We start from the raw sequence: 21725 nt of genomic DNA, 5'->3' as shown, positions 1-21725 counted from the left end.
ATGGATGTGTTTTGACTTTCAGTTCAGGTGTAAATGTTGATGCCAGGCTCGCAGCCAGTGGAGCTGGGAGAGAGAGAGGGAGGACGATCAGCAGGAAGGACAGTGACACAGCCACAGGACAGGCCAGGCTGTGAGAGCAGACATAACCAAAAAAGGCCATTTAAATGACTCACGAGCCGCGCAGACACATGGGCGCAACGACATTCAAATTCAAAGGCATTCTGACTCTCAAACGGTCCCACAGACACATCCGTGCGCTTGCAGCGGGTTCTTAAGGTCATGGCAGATCCCTGCTCTCTAATCAGAGACGAGAAAGATGTCCACATCACAAAACTTCAGCTTCTCAAAATAGTCCTTTCATCTCTCTCTCTCCTCTCTGACGGTTTTCCCTCTCCCTCCCACCCAAAAGCGAGCCTCGGCAACGGCGTGACGAAATTGTTGTGTCATTTGTTTTGATGGGGACGGCCACACACATGAATGCGACTTACCGGTTTTTCCTCCTATCTAAACTGAAGTCTGTGCGGGTGTAAGCTGGGCTGCTTTGATCTTTCTATATTCATCACTAAGTCAGGATGCTTTTAAGAGTAAGAGAATATTCTAGCAAATCTACCCTCATAAAATGGCATTTCTTATAACCGTTATGTACAAATGTACATTTTGATTTATTTCTGTGGCCAACAACTGGTAATTTCCGCGCCTGCTGCATCCACCCTAAATGACAGCTTACACAGCTTGACATCAGTGTATATGGTTCTAGTGCCATACTGGAGAGCAGAGGAAACAGCTCTTAGTTCTGCTTCCTGCTGCAGCAATGTAATGTGCCATGTGTTTACCCCACATCCAAGCTCGGTGAGTCTGTCTTGCGTTACGGACCTGTGTGTGTGCGTGCGTGCGTGTGCAGTGTCGTGTTCAGACAGGAGCAGCTTTGCTAGAACTCGTTAACATTCCTGGCATAAACAGCAGAGTAGTGCCACTTCCCTTCACCTTGTCTTCCACACATGATTCCAAACATTCGTCAGTAAACGCGGACTGCCGTTCGGCTCTGTGGCGATTCACGTGTCGACACGCACAAAGACATGTGATTGTGCTTGAATGCAGGCACACAGGTGAGCAGAGGGAGGCAGAGCTTCAGCTGGGTACAAAGGGGCACGGACAAGCACACAGATATAAACACAGACAGATACTGAGTTGCTGCTGATACAATGTAGGCAAAAATACAAGATGTGCAACAGATAAAACCAGTTGTTCTAGCTTTTTATGTGTTTTATCACCTTTGCCGACTACCTTAAAAGACCTATGTTCAACAACCAGGTATTCAGCTGATGCCGTTGGGGTGTTTCTATTAATCATGTAATGCCTTTTCTTTCATGAAGGTCTATTAAAGAATATGAGCTGTAGCAACAGTTTTTTTTATCTTTTAGGTCTTTATTTTATGTCTTTATCAGTAAGTCCCACATTCTATATATTTCTCACACTATGCACCGTTTCTAATGCCCAATTTATTAAAAATGTAAAGTCTAACAAAATTTGAAACCACATTATATTCTCAAGATATTCTGCCAATGTGCATATTTTGTAGATGCAGGTGAAACCAGATATTTACATACGCCAAATAAAAAGACCCATAACCAGTTTTTCCCCATTGCCTGATATTAAATCAGACTAATCGTGGCCTTTTATGGGCATTTGGGGTCACCACAAGTAATTCTTATTGTTACATGGAGGAGTAATGACGAAGCAAAGTTTTAGGTTTTAGTTTATTTACTTTCTCACAAGTCAGAAGTTTGCATACATATCCTTATTTTTTTGGTAGATTTGTCTTGGGTCAAACGGCTTTCCCTTAGGAGGTTGCTAGAATTTTAGCCCATTCCTCCTGACTGAGCAAGTGTGAGTGACTCAGCTTTGTAGGCCATCCTGCTTGCACATCTTTTCAGCTTTGCCCACAGGGAACTACACCAAAACAGTGACTCTGTTGTCTTAAAGCCACTTTGAAGCAGTTTTTTGCCCATTGAGGCCAAGCTGACCTACTGGCTAATGTCTTAAGATGTTTTTTTTCAATATTTCCACATAATGTTCTTACCTCGTGATGCCATCTATTTTGTGACGTGCACCAGTCCATCTTGGATCAAGACACCCACAAAACATTATGCTGCCTCCTCCATACTTCACAGTTTAATGGTGTTCTCAGGCTTTTAACTTTTTCTTCCAAAGTCCTTCAGTGTGAGTTTTATCAGACCACTGGAGGTGTCTCTGGAACTTCCCTAATTTCTTTAAATTTTTCCATGATGTCCCACAAGCAAGCAGTTTGGTTGAGGGTGTTGCCTTCAGAAACATCCATAGGTGTGAAGATTTCAGAAGTTTTCAAAGCCATGCCATCATTACTTAGGCTTTTCCAAATTCTTTAAAGGCATATACTCTTAATGGATGTAAACGTCTGACTTTGAACATAGTTATAAATAAATGTCTCTCTCTCATTATTCGGGCATTTAGCAAATGATCCTAACTGACCTAAACATGGTGGGTTTAGTCTAATTGATTTGATTTATTGTCAGACATTGATGACTGAAAAGGTTATGTGTCCTTTTATACAGTGTTTGTAAATATCTGGTTTTAACTGTATGTGGATGCTGACCGTGATGCTTTTTCATTGATACCCTATTAAGTGTTTAATTAGGGAGTGCTGAATAACTTTTCACACTGTTTCTATGTTCTCACATAAGCAGAGAAGACATTTGTTTCTTGGGTTTTGACATCCATTTATTCTTCATTTTGCAAAATTAAACATCTGATATAAAAATATATGAAGATGTACAGTGGTTGGCCAATGAAACTGAAACACCTGGTTTTAGACCACAATAATTTATTAGTATGATGTAGGGCCTCCTTTTGCGGCCAATACAGCGTCAATTCATCTTGGGAATGACATATACAAGTCCTGCACAGTGATCAGAGGGATTTTAAGCCATTCTTCTTGCAGGATAGTGGCCAGGTCACTACGTGATCCTGGTGGAGGAAAACGTTTCCTGACTTGCTCCTCCAAAACACCCCAAAGTGGCTCAATAATATTTAGATCTGGTGACTGTGCAGGCCATGGGAGATGTTCAACTTCACTTTCATGTTCATCAAACCAATTTTTCACCAGTCTTGCTGTGTGTATTGGTGCATTGTCATCCTGATACACGGCACCGCCTTCAGGATACAATGTTTGAACCATTGGATGCACATTGTCCTCAAGAATGGCTCGGTAGTCCTTGGCAGTGACACGCCCATCTAGCACAAGCATTGGGCCAAGGGAATGCCATGATATGGCAGCCCAAACCATCACTGATCCAACCCCATGCTTCACTCTGGGCATGCAACAGTCTGGGTGGTACGCTTCTTTGGGGCTTCTCCACACCGTAACTCTCCCGGATGTGGGGAAAACAGTAAAGGTGGACTCATCAGAGAACAATACGTTTCACATTGTCCACAGCCCAAGATTTGCGCTCCTTGCACCATTGAAACCAACGTTTGGCATTGGCATGAGTGACCAATGGTTTGGCTATAGCAGCCCGGCCGTGTATATTGACCCTGTGGAGCTCCCGACGGACAGTTCTGGTGGAAACAGGAGAGTTGAGGTGCACATTTAATTCTGCCGTGATTTGGGCAGCCATGGTTTTATGTTTTTTGGATACAATCCATGTTAACACCCGAACATCCCTTTCAGACAGCTTCCTCTTGCGTCCACAGTTAATCCTGTTGGATGTGGTTTGTCCTTCTTGGCGGTATGCTGACATGTCACCCATAATGTTGTGTGCATTTCAATATTTTGAGCAAAACTGTGCTCTTACCCTGCTAATTGAACCTTCACACTCTGCTCTTACTGGTGCAATGTGCAATCAATGAAGACTGACTACCAGGCTGGTCCAATTTAGCCATGAAACCTCCCACACTAAAATGACAGGTGTTTCAGTTTCATTGTCCAACCCCTGTATATGAATTGTGTATTAATTGGTCCCCGGGGAACCTTTTTCTCAGGTATTGTCTTTGACCTGAAACTCAGCTGTCTTCTCTAGTTTCCTGATGGAACAATTGTGTTTCCTGATAAATTTACTACACCAGCATCCTGCTTTGTACATCTGATGGGTTGAGTTGTTGATCAGGAGCTTCATTCTTGGTGTTGCTGGATTTCATTGATGCATTTGACTCAGTTCAGTATGACATACTGGTTTTGTTGACATGAAAAGTGTGAGGTAATTGCAGATACTAGGGTTAACTGGTTCAGATCTGATTTGTTAGATTGGGATTATGTTATTCATTTAGCAATTAAAATCTGAGTGAATAAAGGTCAGATGTGGGGTTCCTCAAGGCTTCATTCTCAGGCCACATTAAATTAATATCTGTATGTTCCCAATAGCTCATATTATACAGCATTACAGCTTCGCTTACAATTCCTGCACTGATAACTTGCAACATTTCAATCAGTAACTATATCTGTATCTATATCTGTATCTATAAATGTATGGGTCAGGATTTCCTCTAGCTTATTCATATTACTGTGATGGTGTCTGTACAGGTCTCTTTCATGGTATGTCATGGAAAAAGTTGCTGCCAGAGTGTTGACCAACACCAAAAAAATCCCATCGGTGGTTTAATGTCTTCTGTGGCGCTCCATTTGTAAAAAGACATATTTTCAGATGTTGTTACTGGTTTGTAGGACCAGAAAGTAAACGGGGGAATCATCTAGTTTCTAAGCTCTGGAACAAACTTCATGAAAACAGCTTTACAGTAAATGCAAAACATTTTTCTAACATTTCATTAGTTTTAGCTATTTATTTGTTTTAATTTAGCATTTTAATGTTTTTATGTAATGTTCAATTTTTACGCTTCTTGTAATGCATATTTAGTATTTAATTATATTTTTAGTGTTTAGTGAATTGCCTCGTGTTTGAATTGTTGTTTAACAAAATGTACATTCTTTGACAATTTTAAACATGTTTTAAAACATGTTTTAAAAATATTAATTCATTGATCAGTAATAAATCCAAAATATCAGTCTGCTACTAACATTCTGTTGTGAGGACGGACAGCGGTGTGTGTGTGTGTGTGTGCATTGCCGTCTCAAATGAAGTCTTAAAACTCCTCTCGCTACTGAGCTCCGACTAACTGTCTTAGCTGTCTAAGCTGTCCATGTAGCCTAGAAGCTCTTCATCTGATCCTTAATCCTCCCCATCTTCCTCGTTCTTATCACTGCCCTCCTTTTTCCTTCTGTCTGCTCTGGTATTTCCCCCTGCTGTTTCTAGGTTGCTGCTTTTTTATTTCTAATGCTGAAATGGTAAAGCTATGTCTCATGTAGATGTACCCCCTCGCCTGTTATGTGCACATCATGAAATGTCGTATCAAGTTCTGTTATCAAATTACTGTCGACTATATGGTGCTAAACACCAATAGAACAATAACCAGTTTTGATGATGTAATGCAGTGATGGTGCAGAAAAGGACTTTTGTAGCTTTCCACTCAAAATCAGTGTCTAAAAGCGAATGGAAGGAATTTGCTCATCGTTTCATCTCTGGGTAACTCCTCATAAATACATGTAATTGTTAAATCCCCCTCCTTTAATCATGCCAACTCTTCTTTTCTCAGATGAATACAAGAAGAAGGGAGTGGAGGAGGTGAAGTACATGAGAGGGGATGAAAACCGGGTGAACGCACGCAACCAGGAGAACCTGGTGAGAGACAGGCACAAACACACAGCCGCCAACGCACTGACAGCCTGTCATCTGCACACATTCAAACCTTCTTCTGACAGCTCATCAGCTTCAGCCAAAAGGCCTGCTTATGTGTCCAGTGGCAGCTCTCTCTGTCTGCAACCACACACACTTACTGTCTTCTTGCAAAAGCACAAACAAGATACAGCGAGGTCAACGTAAAGGTTCCTCACAATCAGGTGGAGACGACCGTTTGGCTTGTGTGGAAAGTGTTGGTCGAGCAAATGGTCGGTTTTCTAATCCGCTGCTGCAGAAATCTTTAGGTTTTAAACACATCAGGGAAGTTTCATGAAGTCACTTTGCTCTAAAACCTCATAAATGATTTTACTGCCCACTATGTCTTACCTGACAGTGTAAATAATTAATAAGCCGAGGCACATTATCTCTCAGAATAAATCTACTTCCTCCTCAGGTCACAAAAGGCCCGAACATTATGATGGTGAGAGAATTCAAGTTTTTTTTTTTTTTCTTGTAAATGGACAACTTGACAAGCGATAAACAATGAGCAGCATAATAAATCCTGATTGTAAAGCAAGAGCAGGATCACACTGTAGGAAAAAATACAGCTTTATAAAAATACAGGTTTATAAAAATACAGGTTTACAAGCAGAAGATCTGATACTCTTTATTTGCTGCCCCAACAGCACTACACTCTGATCAAGTGTTTATAAAGGAAACATTCTGACTGATACGTTTATTAATTGATTTAGGATAACAAAAGTCAAATGTTTTAAAGACTTGCTTTAAACATGTTGTTAAAAACCTCAAAAGGAATATTCTTTTTTTGTTTTTTTTTGTTTTAAGAAATAACCAAAGTGTAATGGGTTGGTATAAAAGTGGATACAGATTGGTAATTTGTTGAATGAACTCCTTAAACTGTATATTGACAAAGCCATTTAAAACACAGTGCAGACTGTCCTGGTAACTCTGGAGGAGCTGTAGAGATCCACAGCTCAGGCTGGGAGGTTTGTTAATCGGAGAGCTATTAGCTGTGCACTTCTCAACCTTGGCGTTCATGGGAGAATTGCTATAATAAAGCCATTGTTGGAAAAGCCACATGCCATGTAGGGGATACATCGAACATGTGGAAGAATGAGTTCTGGTCAGATGAGAAGTAAATTTACCATTGCTGACCTAAACGTAACCTTTCGGTCAACATGCATAAACCTATCCGTGATTGAAAACCAGCAATGCACATCTTGCCAACACACTATGCACATGGTCAAACATGATGATGGCAGCATCATGCTGTGGGGGTGCCACAGCATGATGCTGTCCTTCCTCGGCAAGGACAGCAAAGGCAGTCAGAGTTGATGGGAACATTAATGGAGCTGAAATTTGAAACAGTTTTAGAAGTGTTGAATACTTTAATACTTTGAATACTACAGGTTGTTTATTCTACACTTTCCTGGGTTGTCAACAGTTACCCCTCACACTAGACTGAACACTTCACACCCGCAGAAACATTGACTGGAGCTGACCTTGTTCAGAGATGATAAACAGGTTTATTAGAAGTTCATACCTTGTGTCCGTGACCTATGTCCTGCAGCAGCTGGGCGAGGAAATAGTTCAATCATTCCGGTTTTGATTTGTCAGCAGTGTGGCTGCAGATTGTTTGTTCGCGACATGTTCTGTCTGCCGATAATGAAAACTAAAGGCATGTTTGTTCTTAGGAGAAGAGTGATGTGGAGTACAGAGGCAAACTGCAGAAAGAGGCGGCCTCAACGAACATCAAATCTAAGTAAGTGGAAGGCTGCAGCCCTTAGAGCTGATTTAGAGATACTTTGTTTATGTATATTAGATCATACTGAGTGATGGATCAAAGGAAAAAAACAGCATGAACCATCACAGGAAGAAGCTGTCCCACCATGGAGTGCCAACATGACGCACCTTGGCAATTACGAAGGGGTTGAAGCAGCACCTATAGTGTTGGAAGAGAAAGCTGACCCCTCCATTGTGACAAATAGCAGCCTCTGCTTTAGTTCACTGAAGGGTTCAAGCATCCATGTTCTTATTTAATACTCTTCTGAGAGGCCTGCGCAGTGTAAGCAGCACTCAAACAACTTTGTTAAAGGGATATTTTACTCATATGAAGTTAGATGATATACATGATACCGCATACAGAAAGTCATCTGGGTGTTTTAAGTAAAGGTTTTTACAAAAATGACAAGAAAATATATTCTTTTATAAAACATCACAGTAAGATTTCTTATAACTAGGTTGTTTAAGTCTGGAAAAATGTAACAGTTGTATGCATCCATCTGTCCACTTATCTTAGTCTATCATGTGTCTGTCCATCCATCCAACCTACGTACATGCATGCATTACTAGCTACACGTGTCCTTTTATCCATCCATCTAAGCCCCTTTAAAAATAAACAATCCCGTCACATGCAACAATGTCACAATGATCCTGCATTTTACCTAAATTAGTTTAGATAAAATAGTTTACCATCCAGACAAAAGCAGCCTTTTGAAGAAGGATTTTTCTCTCACCCTCTGAAAACAGTTCCGGTAGAGAGACTTTAGGAATGGCTTACATCTTTAGCCGATCTTAAGATGTAAGAGCAGCTGAAGTTGTTGACAGAAGATCTGCACATTCATTGGTTCATCACTGGGCTGAACTGACCCTTAATCAAACTGTCGCCTCCTTCACAGTGTGACTCCTGTAAGTAAATAGTCTAAAGTGTCTGGCTTTTGTAAATCAGCTTCGCGGTCCACCTCAAGCTCCGGGTGAATGATGACAGCTATGTGTTGCACATTATTTGTCCTTTCAAGGACTGTTTTAATATTTTAATTTTATTGACCTATTCTTTAAAATCCTCTGTAGGCTCCTAAACAGACAATTTCTCACACTGCAGAGAGAGCATTCATTGCTGTTTGTTCTCTGTGGTGGGGGGGGGGTGTAATGGAAAATTCTCATGATGCCTTTGTTGCCTCCCTTCTCCTCCTCCTCCTCATCACCAACCTCCGACTTCCTCTCCCTCCCTCTCTCTGTCTCCCTCAGCATTCACACGTCAGAGAGCCAGCAGGAATTTTTCAGGATGCTGGATGAGAAGATTGAAAAGGTAAGGCTCAGGGTTGTTGTGGAAGTACAAAATAGGTTTAATAGCATTAAAAAGTCACAGCTGGGTCATACGTGCTCAAGAGGAAGGAACCGGTGATCGCTCCAATTTATGAATACTTTTACCTCTCTGCTACTAGAATGACACCGAAAACTCATTCATGGACACACTGGTCATGCACAGGGAAATGAGTAATGATTCATTTTTATTTTTACTCTCTGCTTTGCAACATTTTTGTACTTGTGGTTAAATTTAAAAAGATTTAAATCATGTCCTGAGAGACTATTATCATATTGTTAAATGGTAAAAGTTGTGCATACTGTATATCTCTGAATTCCCCCAGTTATTGTTTTCTGCAGTTGAAAAAAGATATATACATACACAGATTTCATGTCATCACTTTCTGCCATTTAAATCAATTTTCCTGTTTTAGGTCAGTTAGAATAGCAAAAAAATTTTTTATTTATTTGCTTGATGCCAAAATACTGGGGGAGAATTTTGTACTGATATTTTCTATGACAGAACTGCTGTAACTGGGTCAGGTCTGCACACAGCCTTGCTCACACACACCTTTTCATCTCTGCTCACTAATTTCCTGTAGGGTTGATAGATGTCGTGGTTTTGTGATGGCCACTAATACACATTCACTTTGTTGTCCTTAAGACACTTTGTATCTACTTTGCCATTTTCTTAGAGTCGTTGTCCGTTTGGAAGACCCATCTGTGCTCAAGCTTTCCCTTCCAGGCTGATGTATTGAAATGTTGCTTCAGCGTCTCCATATTATGTTCTTTCCTCATGATGCTATCTGTTTTGTGAAGTACATCAATCTCTCCTGCAGTAAACTAGGCCCACAACATGATGCTGCCTCCCCCGTACGTCACAGTTGGGAGGGTGTTCTCAGGCTTGCAAGCTTGACCCTGTTTCCTTCAAATGAAAACACTTTCATTTTAGTTTTATCAGACCAAAGGACTTGTCTCCAAAAATTATTGTCTTTGTCCCCGAGTGCAGCTGTAAACTGTAATCTGGCTTTCTATGTTGTTTTTGGAGTAACTTCTTCTTCCTCGCTGAATGGCCTTGCAGCTCATCTCTGTTGAGGACTTGTTTCGCTTTAGCCGGCATCTTCACAGGGTCTTCTATTTTTGTTTCAGGGCTGAGAAGCACATTTCACACCCAAACACGTTCCCCTTCATTAACTATATGATGGCTGGACATTCCCATGCTGTTTATAGGCTCATATACTTTGTTTGAACAGGTAGACATGGCACCTTCATCTGGAAACTTTACCCAAGGATGAACTAGACTTGTAGACGTCCACAGTTCTCTTCCAGATATCTTGGCTGATTTTTCCATGATGTCAAGGAAGCAGTGTTTTTATGTTGTTTCCTTAAAATACATCCACAAATGTTCCTCTTTTTAACTCATACATTGTGAATTAACCTGATTGATTAACTCTTCAGCTCTCCTCAGATCACTCGAAAGATACCTTATTATGCATTAAGGCTTTTCTTCCCTTTCGTGTATTTAAATGTTCTGCAAAATTACAAAGTTTAAAGTCCTCACTTAAATGGAGTCATGCCCCAGCGAAGATGGGGTTTTAACACAATATGAGTCACCACCCAAACTGTGTCTTGCATGCATAAGATGTGAGATGCACCTCTTCCAATCTAACTTCCGCATAGGAGTATAAAACCTCAAGACTTTGCCAAAACCCAACTACTGATGGGACCAAACCGTCCTACTGCAACACGTTTTTTTCTGTGTCATTGATTTTGTCAGAGGAACGCTGAGTATAATACCCTAGTCAATCTGTTTATCATATCGATTTTACCTCATCGTTAGCAGTAGAAAATAAGGCTGCAGGATATCAGGAAAACCTTTGCTTCCTGTGGTCACATCAGGTCGTCCCCACCGCTCTCTTTGCAAAGCTTCAGCATATTGGCTATGTTGGGTGTAGGCATCAGGAGCAGCGAAATCCATCTGATCAAACATATTGACGCGTAAAGTGTTACTGCATGGCACTTGAAATGTTGTAGCCTAGCGAATATTTAGATGCTTTTGCACACATACATTTTTGTGATGACAGCTGTGATTCAACTTATTGTGCAGCTTTAATAGAAAATACGGTGCTTTCCACATTTATTGGTACCCATAGTAAAAATGTTTCTAAACAATTGAAATAATTTGTCTTTTATTGCATTAGTATAATCTCACACTTACATTTTTAGAACGAACTTTGATTCTGAGCATTTTTTTTTTATCCCAGAAGAGATGTTTGTAGATCCTTTCCCACAGATGAAAACAGAACTTACAAAATGGTTTAAACGACTGTTAATGCTGCTTGTGCTTATATTACATCCAGTTTGATTAACTTAATAATCATCTCTGTGTACTCCTTCCAATAGGAATATGGGTCAGAAGCTGAAAAGTCCTGGAGAGTCCTGGTTTCTCTCCTTTGCTCTTTTCTCTTCAGCTACACGTTTGCTATAGGATTTAAGTCTGGGATATTGGGACTGAGATTGAAGAAGGTCTTTTTTTTTTTTTTCTGGTGAAGCATTTTTTGTTGTCCTGGCCATGTGTTATCCACTTGGAACATCCCAGTGATGACCGCTTTTTAATTATTTGTCCATCAGAGTTTCAATTGGATTGTCCTGGTATTTTCAAAGAGTTCATGATGCAGTCTACTCTTATAGGGTTCCCATGGCCTTTTGAAGAGAAACAGGCCCACAGCATTACAGATCTTCCACCATACCTAACGGTGGACATACGGTTTTTTTCCACATACACTTTCTTCATTTATCTTCAGACCCACCTGGAATGTTTGTTTGTTGTTGAAACGTTCAATCTTAGTCTCATCTGACCAAAGCACATAGTTTCAGTGGAGTTTGGCCAACTCCACATGTTTACATCTGTGATGGTTGGACAGAGAAGCTATTTTTCCACTAGTTGGCATATAGATGGCGTTGAATGGGTGTCATGGAGACCAAAGCATCCCATGTTGCCACTCTGTTCTCTAATAGTGACTTTCTGAGATTTGTGTTTACCTCCTTTACCATCCTGCTTACCATGCAAAGTGGAAAGAAAAACATGGGTCCTTGTCCAGCCTAGCGGCTAGAGGCAAACAGAAATATACCACTGTGTCACATTATATTTATACACCATAGAAACAAATAGTCATGTTTTTCCAATTAAAGCTCCTTGAAACTCCAGAATGAAATAAATATATTTATCTCACAGAGATTGTTTGGGGAACCTAAAACTGTGCAGTGATCTTGTTATTAAAACGGTTATTTCTTCACATTAGGTTTTTTTCCTCACTTAAAGAAATGTATTCAAAATTAAAGCTGTATTTTTAAAAATGTTTCGATATGGGGTTGTGCTGCTGGAATAAAATATGCATATTTTTTAGGCATTTTTACCAGGGGTGCCAGTAATTGTGGCTGGCACTATATTACCTCCAAACTGTATGAACAGAAGAACATTTGCTGCACGAAGAAATACAAGTCTCAGTACACCAGAGGAGCAAAAAACCCTTAAGGTTTGTGTTTATCTTTGATCACAAGGACAACATAAAAAGTGAGATTTATTGAGGCAAGTCGTCATCAGTCAGCGCCATCCAACAAGCTTCTTGTTGTCATGTGATGACATCCTGAAAGTTAGACGTATCTGGAAGGGAGCCTAAAACAACACATCTTATCACCGACAGATCAAGTAAAACGATGCAAGAACAGACCACTGTAGCAACAGATATTCTGAATAGATTCAACTCCGTTTTATTTTATCACAGTGAGATCATTGTCCCTGACTAGTGTCTTTTGCACAGCATGCCAGAGGCACAATTGACAAAAGCGCCAACTGGGCAAGAATGGACTACATACTAGTGTGTTGCTGTTATTTGAGACTGTGGCAGCAATATGTGACACCAGGACAAACCTGCATCTGCTACCTTTTATCTTCAGCTCCTGGATCAGATCGTAATTGTCCATCTGCCAACACAAAGTAGTGCATATTTGTGATGTAGCAGGAAATAATAGAAGGTTTTACAAAAAAAAGTACATTTGTATTCAGTTCTCCTTACTCTGATGTCTTTAAATAAAGTCCAGATCTACTAATTGCCTTTAGTTGCCTACAGTCTTTTTCTTTTAAAATATAACAGAAATATACTGTAGCTGTAAACAGAAATAATACAGATAAGGCCTTCACTGTGCTTTGCAGGTAGAGGCTTGGTTTAAATCCCCTCTTTATGATGCAGCCTGCACATTGAAGCCCATTTCTGTTCAGAGGAGAGACGGGCTGTTAGGGATGCTTTGAAGACCGTAGCAAAGCTGTCAGCTTCCCACCTTCATGAAAGGAACCAAACAGCAGAACAACCCACCTGTCTGCACTTCACTATCTCATTCAGCATCTCCTTTCGCAGCGATAGATGTTTATTTGAATGTGACTGAAGTGACAGGTGCTGCATGCAGACAGTTCAGTCATTAAACCAGTGGTATTCACCTTCTATTTCGTCTGTGCTGCTGTGCTTTTAGGGGCGAGACTACTGTTCGGAGGAGGAGGAAGACGGGACATAGCACACCGGCCCCCACAGAGTCAACCCCCCCACAGACAGCTTCATTGAGTGTGTGTGAAATGGAGAGCGTGTGTATATGTGTTCCTGAAAGTTTAATCAGTGTTTTACAGGTGGGACATTGGTGTGACAGGACATTGTTGGTGTGGGGGAGCTTTCTGAACGTACGGCATGGGTGATTTAAGTGCAAAACAAAGAGAAATGGAAAGAAGTTGACCTTCATCAGAGACTACAACCCTCAGTACTATGGACAGATTCTCGTTGGGCCAAGCAGATATTTCCTTGAGTCGGACTTCGTCACCCCCCCAACCTGTCCGTTCGTATCTCACCGTGTCCTCCTCTGTGGCCTGATCCTAAATATATAACTAAGGACTAAGGAATTCCTGAGTGTGGAGACCCATCGAAGAGGAGCATCTTTTTGAGTGTTGAGGACGAAAACACAGAGTAGAAAAATGAAATCCAAGGGAGGAGAAGATGGTGGTGGATCTTTGCTGAACTTTACAGCCTGAGTACCTTCAGTCGGGCTTGCCTTGTCCGTGATGGACTAAAAGGGTGAGGGAGTTGGGGAGACATGGGATATTTTAATATGAGAGAGTAAGGAGGAAGCTGGTAGTTTAGAACTCCTAAACTCCTCCAGACTTTTTAAGTCAAGAACATGTTTTTTGTTTTATTTTTTTTCTATGCCACATCCAATTATTTAGTTAAATTTATCATTTTTTAATGTTTGTTTCCAGCTTCTTTTGTTGTTGACTTCCATCATAGTAGTGTCATCATTGGCAAAATGAACTCCAAAATTTAGTCTGTGTTTCAGCACAATCCCTCCTCCTTTATCACACAAACACACAAGGAGGTCTTGTTGGTTACCTCAGAGGAACACATTCGCCAGTGTGGAAGATGGGCGTCAAACACACCACACACACATTACAATATCCCATTTGTTTCACCAGCAGATTATCAGATGAAATAATCAGAGATACCCGTAGAGCTTATTTCTGCTTTGAGTCAGTATTCACACACTTTTATGCCCCTTCGTTAACATTGAAGCGACAAAAAAAGTGGAGGAACTCAAGAGAATTTGTGGTTGTCACTGAAACACAGACCTTTTTTGTTTTTTAACCATCTTTACTGGATACGTCCTGTTGTATTATTTTTGAATACGTTTTTTTCTATTAAAGATAAAAATGTAAGAGCTCTGAATGGTGTCGTCATGTTTTCATTCCTACAGCGTACAAAACCGTCAGTCTTCCAGGGGCGTGTGTATCAACATTGCTTTAAAGCTGCAAGGCTGTGTTATGCCCCCTGCTGGTAAAATAGTAACACTGCATCCCAGTAAGTGCGTGTAGCTATATGGACTGCCTGGTCACTTTATTAGGTACACCTTTGCTTCGCAAGATGGACCCCAATTTGGCTTCAGAACTTCCTTCATTTCTTCATGACGTAAATTCAACATGGTATCGGACAATCATGAGAGATTTTGATTGCAGTGTTGGTTGCCCATCCATTCATCACTTCACATCGTGTTAACTGGAATATTTTCTTTGTTATTGACACTTGTTACCATTGCTTAGTGTTGAATATACTACTTACAAGTGTATTTTTCAAATAAAATAAAACCAAATAAAGACACAATATAAAGGAAGAATAACCCACAGGTAAAAACAAAAGGATCTGCTCCAACTCGTATCCAGATCTTTCCCGTTTCATTATTTAATTATTGTGGAAGCAGGCCTTCATCTTTTGATAAATACTTCTCCCTGATGTCTTTAGGATTAAGGTATTTGTTCCATGAGGTAAATTTCCCATACCTTGCCTATACATCTATACCTTGTCTATAACATACCATATGTTAGAGGATCTGTTTTCAATCAGTTGATTGTAATGCATTTGATTGCTGCTGTTGATAGTAATCACAACAGGTATTTCACACCTGGCCGTTCACAACCCACAGGGATTACTCCAAGCAATGCCACCATTGGCTTCCTAACAGCATCCTGATGACAAATCTTACATTGAGCATAAAAATGTTTATTGCAGTATGCAAATACTTTTGCACTTGGCTAAAATGTGCACATATGAGACCCATTATTTGTACCACATATTCTTAGACAAATGTTTAAATAGCTTGGGGATATTTTTTCATTGTTTCTGTTGTCCTGAAATGCCAAGTTATTTCCATTTCAATCCTCCATTAATTTGTATTTGTTGCCAACTGGTCATTTGTATAAATTTCCTCCCAGTTATCTGGTAGCATTTCTATTTGAGGGCTGCACAGTGGCACAGTTGGTAGCACTGTTGTCTTGCAGCAAGAAGGTCCTAGGTTCAACTCCCAGGCTGGGGTCTTTTTGCATGGAGTTTGCATGTTTTCCCCATGCATGCATGGGTTCTCTCTGGGTTCTCCTGCTTCCTCCAGCAGTCCTAACACACAACCATTGGGTTGATGGGTCTCTATAAGTTGTCTTAGAAATGAGTGGACTGGCGAACTCTCCAGGGTGTACCCTGCCTCTTGTCCGTAGACCCCACCCCCAAACCCGCGACCCTGTACTAAAGAGTTCTGCATAGAAAATAGATGGATGAATTTCTATTTGAGGTTTAGCCTCCCACTTCCTTATTATATGTAGTTTAATATTCTTTTATAATGAGAATAATTAATTTAGGTGGCTTATAAATTGTTGCTGAAGTTAAACTTGGCCTTTAGTTGTTCAAATGATGGGGTTAGGGTCAAACTTGTATAGACATGCATGGATGTGAAATCTTGCAAAAAAACAATTTATGAAAGCACAGACATCACCTTTTGTAATCCAAAGGAAAATTTGTATTTCTTGTCCAGTCGCTTATTTAAATTTTCCCTAAAGGGTTATTAAGGAATAGCAGAGCACAAAGTTAGACTGAGCTGGAATACTTTCTATCACATTGTGTTTTCTTTGTAGTTGTTCATTGCTTTAACTAAAGATATGAAGACACATAGTGTCTTTGACAAGTAGACATTTTTTTTAAAGATCCAATTTAAAAAGTGGTGGTATCCAAACTTGCTGTTATGTGTCCACATCACACTGGTTCAACTGTTGAGTTTTAGGAGTATTTTTATGGTGCCATAGCAAGCAAAAATTACAGCACTAAAGCCTGAAGAAATATTGATCAAGACCACTTTACTAAACTGTTTACACAAACATTGACAGTTTCGTTGGAAAATCTTGTAAAGATTAGTTAGAAGCCTTAAAATCAATTATTTTATTGCAGCAGCATTATCTTACACAGTGCATTGAGTACATGTCTTCAGCAAACAAAAAATCTCACGTTAAGAAATATTCACAAAATAAATAATTGATACCCTTAACAATCTTATGAAACTGAAGGTTTTTTAAGCTAATTCCTAATTGTAATCTGTGACTTTCTGTTTCCCTTGGGTAAAAACTGACTCGACATAGATGCTTGTTTGTTGTAACCCCCAGCTTCTAGGCTGGATAATGAGCCAAGTTTATCTTGCCACCATCACAGTAAATGAACTGTTAGAGATCTGCAGCAGAGTGGCCTGTATGGGTCACCAAGTCTCCAGAACACCTGTCTACATGTCAACCAGTTGTTTTGGAGCAATGCCTGAAAAAACCTTTGCTGTCCTACAATAACAAATATAACATGTAGAGCTAGCTAAAACTCATCTGGGACTTAAACTGGACCTCTACCTTGGTCAACTGGGAATAAGATTGAGTATTTCTGCAACAAGCACTCTAGGTGGGTTTGGAGAGAAACACAAGTATGTAGAAAAGCCTCCTGCCTACTCTTCTGTTGGTGGTGGATCTGTGATACTTTGGGCCTGCTTTTCTTTCAGTCGCTCGGACAGCCTTCTTATAGTTATGACTATGATTCAAAAGATTTCACCAAATTAACAAAGAAATGGTTCACCAGAAACATAATCAACCACCTTCAATTGCCATAAAGTCCACAAACCTAAATCCATTAAAACAATTTTGTGGGATGATCTGAAGAGAGGAGAGCTTAAAGTAGAAAAACTATTTAAATAACCTACAATCAGTTACTGAAAAAATATGGCTCTTAACAGAATTCACTGTAAGAAAGTTAGACATTCATGTCCAAATACAGCATCTTAAAAACCAATGTTTGATTTTTCTGTGCTGCAGATTTATGACCAGAGCAGCCATTTGGTCCCTGATTGAAAGGAATAAATTAAAAGTATTTAAAAACAGGCAAACAATATCTGATAGACAATAGACAAGCTGCTTTTTAAAGAGAAGAACGTATCTATTAAATAAATGTCAGGAGGGCTAAATCAACAAAATATTGTTACTACTGCTTTGTAAAACATGGTGTTTTCAGAAATTACGCTGGTTTTGGAATCAATAATCCCTCTTTTTGTACTCCTCTCCTCTGGGATGTGAAGAAGCAACTTGGTTCAAAAGGCAGCCGACATCTCATCGATTGGATGCTTTCATAATGAAGAAGTGAGTTCTGTTTATAGTTCTGTTGTCAACTGAGTTTTTTTCATAAATAGCCACATGATACGGTGCTGTATAACATGTTGAAGTGCTGAATCAATATCTGCTCTGATGCTTAGCCTAACATGCACCCAGTGGGACTAGATCCTAAAATGCTTTGGGTGAGTTAAAGAAGCTGAAATGATCTCTGGCTGAGTGTTTCTGTAATAGCTGCTCCCTGCTTTCTCTCTGCCACACACGATGCACACAAACTCTTTCTTTACATAGCATGACTCACTGGCAGGGGCATTTAAGGTTATAATCAGCAACCAGTGAATCAGAAATGTGAAAGGGTCCCTGCGGGCTGGCACTGCCAGCCATGATCTCCCACACGGGTACATATAAAACTGTTTGAGGAAGGCTGGAGCGAGAAATTAAGAGGAGGTGTTTGGGAGAGTGGGAATGAGCCAGGGAAGGAGAGAGGAAAGGAGGAGACAGATGCTGCCCGTTAACCTCAGACAGGAATATGGGCAAGAAAATGTTCTTTCCACTCTGATGCAAGTAGCAATAAAAAAAGCTCTCTCCTCCCAGCTTGGTGAGCATTATGTATGTGTGTAAGTGGACATGTGAGAGCCTTTATAGAGGAACAGCGTGTTCTTGGCTCCTATGTGTTTTGGGGCTTAAGTTTAAGAAATATTTGTAGGAAAATCAATAGAAATCAATATAACTGGAAAGTTTTGAAATGGTGCCAATAGACATTTGACAAGCTGGGGTTTTTAAAATGTTATAAGTCTATATATTGTTTAATTTCATACAGTTTGATATTGATTTTCTTGTAGAGTGACAATTTACACTCCTTCCCATAGGGTGTCATGCTGTAGACATGGCTAGACATCTAGCAATAAAAGTTAGGCACTTGTCAAACTTTCTAATCTACAAGATCTGGAGATTGGTGGAATTCTATGCATCCAAATCGTGGCCTTTATTAAAAAGTAATCCAAAAATGGCACAAATCAGAAATGACTTCTCTTACTCACTGCACCTCAGTCCTGGTACTCCCCAGGGATGTGTGCTGAGCTCCCTGCTGCAAACCCTGTTCATTCACCACTGTACAGCTAAACATAAGCATACCAGTCAGGCAAAATACTACAACACTTGACAGGTGAAGTGACTAACAAAGCTTATCTCTTCACCATAGCACATATTAGTGTTGGTGAATATATAGTTGAAATCAAACAATTACCTACACCATATATTCACCTCTGGACCACAGAGCCTTTTGTTTTTCTGGCACTTAGGAATATAAAATAATTTGGGTAAGCCTAACTGACCTTAAACAGGAGACGTTTATTCAAAATTAACCTCAGACATTGAAAGAAAATGCTAAGTTCCTCATTATGTAGTTGACATCGTTATCTGGTTTCAACTGTATATCTTGCCCAACAATAGGTGCCAGTGTAGTTCATTTCACCTGTCAGTGATCATAATATTATGGCTGATTGATGAATGTTTAGTTGTACAATGGTAGATGAACAGAGTGCACAAAAGGGGGCTTAGCACACATCCCTGGGGGATACCAGTGTTGAGGTGTGAAGTAGACAAGATGTCATTTCTGATTAATGCCATTTGGGCTGCTTTTAATAAAGTCCAGGATCTCGATGTTCAGATCATGGAGCTTTGTGATGAGATGGATGAAAAAATGGTATTAAAAATGGAGCTGTAGTCAATGAACAACATACATATGAGTTGTTCTGGTCCAAGTGGAAGAACGCAGCAGACAATTGCAATTACAGTTCACTGAACTTTTTAATGTATTCATATAATTTAGATACATCCCATAAAAAAGAACATTTAAAACAACATTCTAAAAAGTGATTTCACTGGATAACACATCTTTCCTAATAAAATTAAGTGATCAACAAACAAAACAAGCCAGTAAGAAAACACTGTGTGATATGGTTAAACAGCCAGCTAAAGCCTCCGGCAGACTTGTACATGTGAATTCTCATTAGGAGAAAGCAGGTTATAAATAGTAAGTTTGCTTTAACCAATCACTGAATAGCAACAAGCACTAACTTCACCAACTGAACTTTTACTGTGGTTTGTTTTTAACTGACGCTTTCTTTCTTTCTTTCTTTCTTTCTTTCTTTCTTTCAGTTTTATGTGGCACTAGTGACTTTTATTAGCAGCAGTCAGACAGGAAATGAGCAGGGGAGAGAAGGGGGAAGACATGAAAAGGTCCCAGGGTCGGAACCGAAACCCGGATGGCTGCACCGTGGACCATCAGCCTCTGTACATAGAGGATACCCCCTGGTACTAGGTGCCGCTCTGTTTTGCTCTTTTTTTTCAGCTGTCAGTCACTTTTACAAATTTAACTAAACCTGTGTGCATAAAACCTTTTATTGTGCAGAATAATAGAAAACAAATAATTTTTTCTTCCGAATTAGGAGCACAAAATGTGTGTGTGTGGATGTATGTGTGTGTGTGCGTGTGTGTATACAGGCAGACTTTGCCCACGTAGACATTATGAGTCAACTGTGAGAGGCACTAGCTGGCTTCCTGCCTGGATGCCCTGCAGGCCGTTTGCCCAAGCTCTCCGCAGCAGTTCCTGGCTCCCTAATACCCAATTCAGAATACCTATACTGCTCTAAACCCATCTAACTGCACAACCAGTTTCATTTTCACCCTGTTTCTCCTGTGAAGAATTAACTTCCATCCATCTACAATGTGCACCACCATTATTCCCTTACATCAGCACTGCTCTGCACTTTCTCTCTACTTGCTTTCAAAAATCTCTCCATGCAGATGATCCATATTCTATATTAAATTGGCAAAGCATCACTTTAGAGGGGGTGAGTAAGGTGGGATAACATGCATTTGGATTCATGTTGCTCACCCACAACAAGTGACCTACATAAACTGCAAGCTAATTGTTGAGTGTACCCCTCTTTATGAACAATCATGCAACTATCTCAATGCAGCTACTTAATGTCAACCTGCCTATGTGAGGGTTGAGCTGCGGTGGAAGTGACCAACACAACTGAAAAAACTGGCAGTAAAAAGCCAAAGTGCTTGAGTGACGGATGCTTGTGCGTTTGTGTTTCTCAGCAGTCTGCAAATTCACGTGAGCTAAGTAAGCAGTCAGTATCTGGAGTTGTAATACTAAAAAGACTGTGTCAGGAGCAGGGACCTATTATGTACATGGGGGGGGGGGGAATCTTCAAGGACAACACAAGAGCACCACCTGCTGGCTGTGGCTCTCCATGTCATACATGCATACATGCAATGCATACATGCGATGTGCATCACCCTGAGAGCAAGGCGGGTTGGCATGAAGGGCTAAAGCGCCTACCTTTTAATCCACACACACTTTGCCAAACTTTCTCACATCATTTCACCACCATTACTACAACCACAGACTTTCAATGTATTTTATTGGGATTTTGATAGACCAATAAAAGGTTCAGCATAATAATGAAGTGGAAGGAAAATAATTCATGGTTTGCATGTTTTTTTGATGAATAAAAGTCTGAAAAGTGTGGTGTCTGTTTGTATTCAGTTCTTCTGAGTCAGCACTATATTGAATTATCTTGCATTGACGGCAGCAGATCTTGTTGATGTCTCTACCAGCTTTGCTCATGGTACTGAAATCTTTGTCCAATTCTTGCTCAAGTTCAGTCAGATTGAATTATAAGCATCTGTGAACAGAAACAGTAAAATTCTCAATTGGTCTGGACTTTGACTAGGCTACAACAACATTTAATTTCCCTGTGGGGTTAATAATCTATTCTTGAATTAAATTGAATTGAATTAACACATGACAATGATTTGGCTGTATTTTTAATGCTGTTGTTCTGCTGGAAGATAAACCTTCGTCCTATTTTTTATTTGTTTGCAGTCTCTAACAGGTTTTCTTCTAC

The 21725-nt window shown here is 40.0% G+C and overlaps 1 protein-coding gene across 4 annotated transcripts in view; it reads left to right on the top strand.

Moving 5' to 3' along the window:
• zgc:92140 (uncharacterized protein LOC447854 homolog) overlaps nt 1–21000 on the top strand; it is a 49922-nt gene extending 28922 nt beyond the window's left edge. The window contains exons 4-8 of one of the 4 annotated variants that reach the window (XM_047373951.1): nt 5623–5708; nt 7421–7488; nt 8754–8814; nt 17772–17832; nt 19963–21000. In XM_047373951.1, coding sequence (XP_047229907.1) covers nt 5623–5708; nt 7421–7488; nt 8754–8814; nt 17772–17825 — 269 coding nt within the window. In that variant the 3' untranslated portion in view covers nt 17826–17832; nt 19963–21000. Of the gene's footprint in view, nt 1–5622; nt 5709–7420; nt 7489–8753; nt 8815–13337; nt 14573–17771; nt 17833–19962 lie in introns of those variants that run through there. The other 3 variants (XM_047373950.1, XM_047373949.1, XM_047373952.1) reach the window with 3 other exon arrangements.
• The last annotated feature ends 725 nt before the right edge of the window (nt 21001–21725 follow it).

Source organism: Girardinichthys multiradiatus, chromosome 9 (genome assembly GCF_021462225.1).
Source record: "Girardinichthys multiradiatus isolate DD_20200921_A chromosome 9, DD_fGirMul_XY1, whole genome shotgun sequence".
NCBI classification, from domain to species: domain Eukaryota; kingdom Metazoa; phylum Chordata; class Actinopteri; order Cyprinodontiformes; family Goodeidae; genus Girardinichthys; species Girardinichthys multiradiatus.
Note: the sequence above shows the minus strand (reverse complement) of the source record. Positions and strands in the feature narration are given on the sequence as shown.